Below are 9391 nucleotides of genomic sequence, written 5' to 3'. Positions count from 1 at the left end.
GTAACGTTTTTCCTTTGTAATAACAAATATTTTGTGGAGAGATTTTGAGACTGCAAAAAATCGTTTCTCATTATGCTAATACTTGCTAGTTTGACAGCTAAAGTAAGGAGTCAGAATTTAGGGATCATACATTTCCCAGGGCGACCTTTTATCCATTATGAGAGCACGTTACTTGTCATACTACGTATTGTTGCCCTCTCCGTGACAATTCTGTCAGAAGTTAGTTGAGCTATTTCTTAGGCACATGTTCCTCTTTTCCAGAGGGTCATGTCATTCATGCCTTAACAGTTTCCGTACCTCCAATGCCTACCATACCGAGCGTTTGAAAAATTACGAGTTTAAATTAGTGGCTTGGGGTAGATATTACAGGAGATCATGAAGGCTCCCAGCGGTCCCAGCCTGACATTTTTTTTTCTTTTTTATTCCAAAGGGAAGTAAACCGCGAAGGAGGCTGTGGAGGGCGCGGTCCGGGCAGGTATTAGCGAAAAGGACCACCAGCGCCCGCTACCTCTTTGTGAGCCAGGCCTGGGGCTTCCGCTGGGTGGGGAGGTAGGTGGGGCGGGAAATCTAAAACCGAACTCCCAGCTTCCGTCACTCCCTGTGGGCGGTGCTCCCCTTTGACCCCTCGCGAGCGAGCTACACATCCGGGCCACTGTTACTAGTGAGGGGAAGATGGCGGCCGCGGCTGTGGTGGTTCCCGCAGAGTGGATAAAGAACTGGGAGAAATCAGGGAGAGGCGAATTGTGAGTGTTCGGGCCTGGGGCGGGCGCTGGGTGAGCTGAGGCCGGGGCGTTGGCTACATTCAGAAGTGGGGTGCAGGGGCCGGGGGGAGGAGCGGCGCCCCCTCCCCCACCCGGGCGGCGATTGGGGATGGTTGGTTAGGAGTTTCGAACTGCGGGACGAGCGGAGCCGGTAGCCTCCACCGAGCGCCTCGCTTCCCCGACCTCCCCGAAAGCCCCGCGGTCCACCGGAGCCTTGCTTCCTTTTGGTCTCTAAGCAGAACTTCCGTCTTGTCCCCCTCAGGTCCCCCTGTGCTCCTGCTCTGACTCTTTTTGTCTGTCTCTTTCGTTTTGCCTCAGCTCACTTAGCTGCCTTTCTCTCCGTGGGTTCGCGCCCGGGGCTGTTGGGTCCATACTTGGACATTTTTCTCTCTGTCCCATTTCATCACTCTGCACCTAAAGCGACTCCCGCAGTTTGGCGCCCGGCCTCTCCTAAGCCCCAAGTCTTAGGAGGGCGAACTGTTCCGAACTCTCTCCGATTCTAGGCGCCAGTGGCGGAGGAGCACGGGGCTTCGGGGACAGCCAGGCTTAGCACCTCTGGTTTCTAGGGGAGCGCCAGCTTGCACTGCCCTGGCCCTGCGGTCCTTGGGGGAAGTGTGGCAGGGATTGCCGCTTTTGCCAAGTCCCTACCGGCATGTCACCCCCGAGTGGTTTCGGGTTGGATTCAACTTTTCATCATCAAGTGTTGATGAAACTCCCATTTTGGCGTAGAACGGTAGCTAATTCCGGGTCCCCCTCAAAGCTTTTTTAGTACTTTAGGATATTTTTTTTCCTTTAAGTCGTAGACTTATCTTGGAACCCCCTCCTGGTAATTTGCCACGGTAGAGGTTTTCCCTTCCCAAGTAGCCACACCACCCCCACTCCCCGTTTAAACAGCAAAATTGGCCATAGATTTGAAAAAGGAAAAAAAAAGTTTTGATTTATTCTTCTGAATCGCTTTGGAAGCTTAGTAGACCATCTTCAATGCGATTCATTCTTTTTAGCTGTTTGGGTTGTTCACTCCTCCACTCCAGTCCAGTGTCAGGTTCCCAGTTGCTAGCGAGAAGATAGGAATCTTTGAAACTTTGTTACTTCCAACAAAGCACGAAGCACGAGACACGCATTGCAGGATCTTACTCTTCTGGTAAAATGACTTACTCCCGCCGACAACTCCCTTTGCTGTTCCAAGAAACTTTAACAGTGTGAGTCCTAGCATTGGATTGTGTGAATAAGCTTAGCCCACTTAACTAGCTGAGTGACCTTGGTAAATTCTTAACCACTTTGACTGTTTCCCCTTGAGTAAATTGGGAATAGTAGGCACTCTACTCTAGAAAGCACTTGGCTTATAGGAAGTGCTCAAGTGATAGCTATTAAAACTAATATTATTCCAGCTTTTAGATATTTAAACTTCTTGGGACAGCTCTTACACTTACAGGCTCTACCTTTTTGGTTAGCAATTAATTGGCCTCTGTCTTCATGTGTATTTACTCTTGTATGCCAATAAATTCAGAGGTTCTTGAAGAAAAGCAATGGCATCTGTCTCTTTCTTTCTCTCTCTCTCTTTTTTGGTTCAGCATCTCCTCCAGCATGTACTTATAGTGCCCTAGGGCTTTCTTGACTCACAGGTATGTATGTCTCACATGTTAGATAAGCATTCATTTTTAATTTTTTAACAAGTACCTGTCAGGTGCCTTGAGTGCAAGAAGGGCAGGATGGGAAGCAACTCAACTAAACGACCCCAAACAAATAATCCAGTTCATCGTTGTTTACTTCTAAAACCTATGTATTCATTATGGACGGTCACGTTTGCAGGCTGCTCAGCTTCCTCCTCCAGGTGGATTTCGTGTGTGTGTGTGTGTGTGTGTGTGTGTGTGTGTGTGTGTGTGTGTGTGTGTGTGTTTGGTAGTAAGTGCTCCATCATTGAGCTACAACCACAGCTGTTTTTTTAACAGTTTAATGTTTGCTTCCATCTTAAAATGAATATTAGGAACAGGACGAGTTCTGTCTGCTTTACTTCTGACTGGTAATGTTCGGAGAAAAACTTAAGTGATATGTGAAGTCAAGAATATCTAGTTAAAATGGAATTTTGAGTTTATGTATTTTTACATGATCCATGCTACCTAGTGTCAAAAGAGCTACTTAAAAACTGTACTTTAGGATTTTCATGTGTGTATTTTATTGCATAGCTTGTGGAATGTGGTTTGAATTATAGTAGATGCAAATCAGTGTGATCAGCTTAATGATTATATAAGTATATAACATTCTCGTTATATTAAGAGGATTTATCTCATTTTTTGACACAATGACCTTGTAGCCCATGCAGACCTTGACTTTATAATCCTCTTGTGGGTGCTAAGATTGTAGGCATGTACCACTAAACTAGCTGAGAATTTAAAGTTGGAAGGCATAATTGGGTGTGCTGGCTAACACCTGTAATCCTAGCACTTGGGAGGATGAGAGAGGAGTCCCATGAGTTTGAGGTCAGCAGGGGCTACATAGTGAAACCTTTTCTCAAAGAAAACAACAAAAACCAAAAGAAAATTAATGCTACGTAGATTGGAGAGATGTCTCAGGAGGTTTGGAGTGCTTACTGTGCTTCTAGAGGATGAGTTCAGTTCTCAAAACGCCTATCTGATGGTTCAGTTACCTGTAACTCCAGCTCCAGGGGATCTACACCTCTCACCTCTTCAGGTACCTGTATTTTACACACACACACACACACACACACACACACACACACACACTCATACAACTAAAAATATCTAAAAACTGAGGCTGTATAATGAAATATTTTATTTAAGTTTTGCCTTAGTGGTAGATGAACCTAGAAGCCTTGTACATACTAGGCAAGTACTACTACTGAGTTATATCTCCAACCCTTTGCAAAACTCTTTACATTAGTATAAGAGCAACAGACTGTATTCTGGCCTTTCATGCACACATCTGGCATACTTTAATTTGCTGACTTCCTTCCTGCTACTTTCTTCTACCTACCTCTTGCTGGTCACCTTTCTCCTCCTGATTAGTCCTGCTGTTTGCTTTTATGTCTCATATATTCCATTATCTACTCTTTTTTTCTTTTCAATTTGAGACAAGGTCTCACTATGTAGCCATGGCTGGCCTGGAACTCACTTTGTAGATCAGGCTGGTAAGTGCTGGGATTAAAGGCATATACTACCGTGGCTGGCCTCCATTACCTACTTTTTTTTTGTTTTTTGAGACAGGGTTTCTCTGTGACTTTGGAGGCTGTCCTGGAACTAGTTCTTGTATACCAAGTTGGCCTTGAACTCACAGAGATCCGCCTGCCTCTGCCTCCCAAGTGCTGGGAATGAAGGTGTGCATTACCACCGGCTCATTACCTGTTCTTAATCTACCCGTTTCTTTCTTTTAAGGTCTCTCCTCTCTCGTCTCTTCCCACTTCCATTGCCTATGCATATCTATATGTACACTTAAAAACATGGTATTTGTCTTTATTAGTCTAGGTAATCTGTTTTCCTGCAAATGTCACGATTTCATTTTCCCTTATGTCCAGCCTGCTTTGTATTTTTCCTTTCCCCCACCTCAGACAGGGTTTCTCTGTGTAGCAGCCCTGGCTGTCCTGGAACTCACTCTGTAGACCAGGCTGGCCTCAAACTCACAGAGATCCTCTTCCTGAGTGCTAGGATTAAGCATGCCCTACCACTATGAGGTTGGTGGCATCTGTGGTTGTGACTGTGTGGCTGTAGCTGTGGCTATAGTTGCTACTATACTGCTACTGCTGCTTCCTTTGTTAAACACAGTGTCTTATGTTTTCCAAGCTGGCTTTGAACTGCTGTATAACTGAGAATGACCTTGATTTTATGATTTTTCCCTCTATTTCCCAAGTGCTGGAGTTATAGGTGTGCCATACCTGGTTTATGGAGTACTGGGATTGAACCCAGACCATAAGGCATACTAAGGCAAGTGCTGTACCAACGGAATTACATCTTCAGCCCTTTAATCTTCTATTTTGAGACAGGGTCTTGTTAAATTGCCTAGGCCAACAATGAACATGAAACTTTCCCATTTAAACCTTTCAAGTGGAAGGGGTTATAGGCCTGCACTATGAGGCCCTGCCATAATGAAATAAAAAAATACTATTTAAATATTTTAAAAGCTTCATCATCCTGTACTTCGTTTTCATTTATTTGACTTCTTTTCCTTTTGTACAAACTTTGTTTCATATAGTTTAATCTGATAGGGTTTAAAACATCTGGGTGTTGGTGGTGCACGCCTTTAATCCCAGCATTTGAGAGGCAGAAGCAGACTGATCTCAGTGAGTTCAAGACCAGCCTGATCTACAAAGCAAGTTCCAGGATAGCCAGAACTACTACACAGAGAAACCCTGTTTCAAAAAAAATCAAGTTATAGATATTAGCATTTTCATTTTGTTAAAGCAAATGGTAATGAAACTATACGGCAAAAAATTCTTTGTTTGGAAACAGTCTCTTACATCTAAAACAGCAATTGGAAAAAGGTTTTTGGAGTATGACCATATATAAAATTATTTCTTAGGTGGAGTTTCCCTTTTCATTTAATAATTTTATATGTTTTTTGTGTTTTTGAGATGAGGTCTATTATAGCCCAGGGTGACCTTGAATTCATTATCTTCCTGCTTCAGCCTCCTGAGTGTTACGATCACAGACATGTGCCACCACGCATAGCTGATTATTCTTTAAAAAAGAGCAGCAAGTACTTTCCAGTCCTGATAAGATTTTTTTAAAGTGTGTCTTTTAAGTGTTTTGTTTTTCTTGATCAGGGTCTGTCTGTATAATCCTGGCTATCTTGGAACTCAGGCTGGCCTTGAACTCAGAGATCTGCTTGCCCCCCTCCTCCCAAGTGCTTGGACTAAAGTTGTATACAATCACTGTCCAGCTTTGTAAAGTGTGTTTTTAAAAGTTGTGTTTCATGAGATTGCCAAGTTTTTCTTATCTGGACCATGTTACCACTATATAGTTATTGTGAGAGTTAGTGTCTGTAGTGCTAAAAGCAGCATGATGCTACTGGACATAAGTTCAGAGGTGAAGCAATTTGCATAGCATGCTCAGAGTCCCTGGCTTTGATCCTCAGCACTGAAAAAGGGAAAATAAAACCATACCAAAACAGCAGCAGCAATAACAAAACCCAACACTAACTGTGTGGGGGCATTTTATTTTCTTAGTGAAATATTCCTTACTTTTTAAATTCCTGGTACCACTACCACAATCAGAAGGGCAGTATATCTGGTGTAATGTAAAGACAATGCTAAGGCAGAGACCTTAGGAATGTACATCTAATTGACATTCGACTGCATTAATCAATAGTAGTAGTTTTTTGCAAAACGTGCCTGTGGCAGTCCTAAACAAGAGGGGCTTCCTATGTAAGCTGCAGTAGTAACTTCTGACTGTAGATCATCATTGTTTCTGTCTCAGACTGTTAGACTTCATGTATAAGTAACCTGCACTTTTCCTGACAACTGTCCAGCTAACAACTGTAATCTTTTTCTGGTGTCTTAAAAACCTTTTTTTTTCCTGTGTCCACCACTATAGGGACTACCAGAGCTTTGAAAAGATTGTTTCTTTTATAATGTGATTACATCATTTCCCTTTCCCTTTCCTCCTTTCAAACCCTTCCATAACTCTTGCATTCTTTCAAATTAATGATCGCCAGAGCTTTTTTTTTGGTTTTTTTGAGACAGGGTTTCTCTGTGACTTTGGAGGCTGTCCTGGAACTCGCTGTGTAGACCAGGCTGGTCTCGAACTCACAGAGATCCGCCTGCCTCTGCCTCCCGATTGCTGGGATTAAAGGCATGTGCCACCACTGCCCGGCTTGACTGCCAGAGCTTTTAAGGGGGAAAATGTGTAATTTTGCTCCATGAAAACCAGCTATCTATTAGAAGATCTTAGCTTTGAAGAATAAGCTTTGTTAGGTAATAAAGCAGAAAAGTAAAATAACTTTTGTCTATCAAAACAGTCCATCCCTCATATACTATATACTATTAGTTTCTGGAGATTTTATGTATGTATAAGTATATATATGTATATTTAAAGTTGTCAGTTTTTTTAACATTTTAAAATTTGTGTGTGTGTGTGTGTGTGTGTGTGTATTTGTGCAATTGTGCATGCTAGGATGGAGGTCAGAAGATAATTTGTTGTAGTTTGCGGTTTTTCCCTTCTACTATGTGGGACTAGGGGATTGAATTCAGGTCATCAGGCTTAGCAGCAAGTCCCTTTACCCTCTAAGACACCTCTCTGGCCCACCAAATATATTTTTAGATGATAATTATAGAACTTCTAGGGCTAGAGAAATGGCTCAGTGTGAGAACATGGATTGCTCTTCCACAGAACCAGAGTTTTATTCCCATTGTCCATGTTGGGTGACCAGTTTCAAGTGATAACTCCAGCTGCAAAGGAATCCATCACCTCTAGCATCCTTGGAAACCTGTACATGATATGCACACACTCAAAGACACACATACACATAATTAAAACTAGCAAAAGTAATCTGTAGGGACTGAAGAGGGATCTCAGCAGTTAAGAACACTTACTGCCCTAAGGACCTGGGATTCCAGTGCTAGGATGGGGGCCTGCAACTGCTCATACTATATTTTCAGGAGTTCGTGACTCTTCTAATTTTGCAGGTTCCTGCATGCATGCACATTGTGCACACACATACACACACTTAACACACATGCATATACCAAAAAGAAATCTTAAATCTTTAAAAAACTAAAATTTGTAACATGTTTTTTCCCCAAGTATCAGGACAGTAGAGAACCCATGAAAGTAATTGTTTTATTCAGTAATTCTTAAGGAACTTGGGTATGCCTGGAACTTGCGTAGTTCAAGTTGGCCTAGAACTCCTGCTAATTCTCCTACTTTAGTGTCCTAAGTGCTTGGTCCCCAGCCCCCAAAAAACATTTTTTTTGAGACAAGATGTCAAGGATGACCTTGAATTTCTGATCTGCCTTTACTTCTCAAGTGCAAGGGTTAGGTATGATATCACACCTAGTTTAGGTGGCAATGGGGATCAAACCTGGGCCTCATACATTGGCAAGCACTCTAATAACGGTACTGCATCTCAGGCTCTGAAACCTTTTCTAACTTAATTTTCTATTTTAACTTGTATTTATGGACTAAATATAAATCTTGGTCTGTTTTTCTGGTAATAGAAATATTCATCAGAAAATGTTGATACAACATTAGAAAGTTATTAAGTTGTTTCTTTTTGTTTGCTAAGTTATTTTATAATGCTGAAATACAGTGAGTGCCATTAATGTAACTGATTTTTCCTACTTATGAGGGTAGAGCTTTTGTTAATTTGCCTTTTGTAACATTTCTTGCTTTCTTTGTGAGTGCATTTTCCACAAGGTAAAATGGTTTTGTCCTAGTATTCATTTTTGAGGGTAATATTTTTGATACAGCATTGATAATAGAGAAAGCACTTTGCTTAAACAAATTTAACCTTTCTTTAAAACAAAAACCTAAGTGAAGCACAGATGAGCATCAGTCTTTTATATGTGAAGCAAGCTTGCAAGCTGTGAGCGCAAGTAATTCAGGCTTGTTTGTGTTTCCTTTTGGCTGAAAAAATGGGGAGTAAGTAAGATGAAAAGCTAAATATTCATGTTAAGCATTCACGATATACTTCTGAAATCATTAGAAGAACATAGCTCATTTCATTCATATTTCACAGATCTTTGACAGAAAGTAAATTTCTGTCCTTGTTTGAAGGGAGTTGAGGCAGCATTTCCGTAACAGCACAAAAATATTTGAAAAGTGGAAAAACTCAAATATTAAGAGAGTAAAATAATACTGATTTTTGAACTGAGATAGAACTATTTTAAGGTCATATTAGAATGGGCAATTATTCGAGGTCATTTTGTTTGTCATTCTTCTGTAATGTAGGTTGGTTTACTAGAAATGTTTGACAGACAAGACAGTAAGACACATGCAATGTTCAGAACCAATTACTTATGAGTATACTTACTGGTCTACTATCAATGAATTGCTTAGGAAGAACATAGTTAAATCTATACCTGAAAAAATTTTTGAGACAGGGTACTCCTATATCCTAGGTCTGTCTGCCTTGAACTTTCCATTTTCTTTTGTCTCAGATTCTAAGTTCCAGAATTACAAGCATTCAGATCACTGTTGGCTGCAGTTCCTATCGTGGGAAATATTTTACTGGTTGTTTTTGGTTTTTCAGTGTATAAAGAATTCCCATTTTATAGTAAGGCAACACACATATCTGTTGTGTAAGTGGATTGCCTGAATGTGATAAACAATGATTTTGTACACAAGTTGAGCAAATCTTCGAGGTGCTAATTAATAGCTTACAATGACAATATCATCTGCAGGCTAATAAATGTGCCTGTGGCCTAGTGACTGAATAATATAGAATGATATTTCAATTATTTCTTATGTAATGATGACTGTGCCATAGGTAGGAGTGTGGAACACTGACACAATCCTTCCTAAATTGCTGGAAGGCTTATTGAAAAAGACACATGTGTTAATATTGCTGAAAGAGCAGAACATGAAGATGTCAGAAATGTGGGGGAACAAATGCATTTGTCATAAGAAGGAGAAAAAATCTGTACCCTCCCCTTTTGAGGCAGGCTTTTACTTTCCACACTG

The 9391-nt window shown here is 41.3% G+C and overlaps 1 protein-coding gene across 3 annotated transcripts in view; it reads left to right on the top strand.

Moving 5' to 3' along the window:
• The first annotated feature begins 627 nt into the window (after nucleotides 1-627).
• The window catches only part of Thoc2 (THO complex 2), a 109636-nt gene continuing 100872 nt past the window's right edge, over nucleotides 628-9391 (top strand). For all 3 annotated transcript variants that reach the window (XM_005076823.4, XM_040744563.1, XM_021231036.2), the window contains exon 1: nucleotides 628-743. In XM_005076823.4, the coding sequence (XP_005076880.1) occupies nucleotides 673-743 (71 nt within the window). In that variant the 5' untranslated portion in view covers nucleotides 628-672. The remainder of the gene's footprint in view (nucleotides 744-9391) is intronic.

This window comes from Mesocricetus auratus, unplaced genomic scaffold (genome assembly GCF_017639785.1).
Source record: "Mesocricetus auratus isolate SY011 unplaced genomic scaffold, BCM_Maur_2.0 Super-Scaffold_100003, whole genome shotgun sequence".
Classification (NCBI taxonomy): domain Eukaryota; kingdom Metazoa; phylum Chordata; class Mammalia; order Rodentia; family Cricetidae; genus Mesocricetus; species Mesocricetus auratus.
The sequence above is the reverse complement of the archived record's forward strand: the minus strand, read 5'-3'. Positions and strand labels throughout refer to the sequence as shown.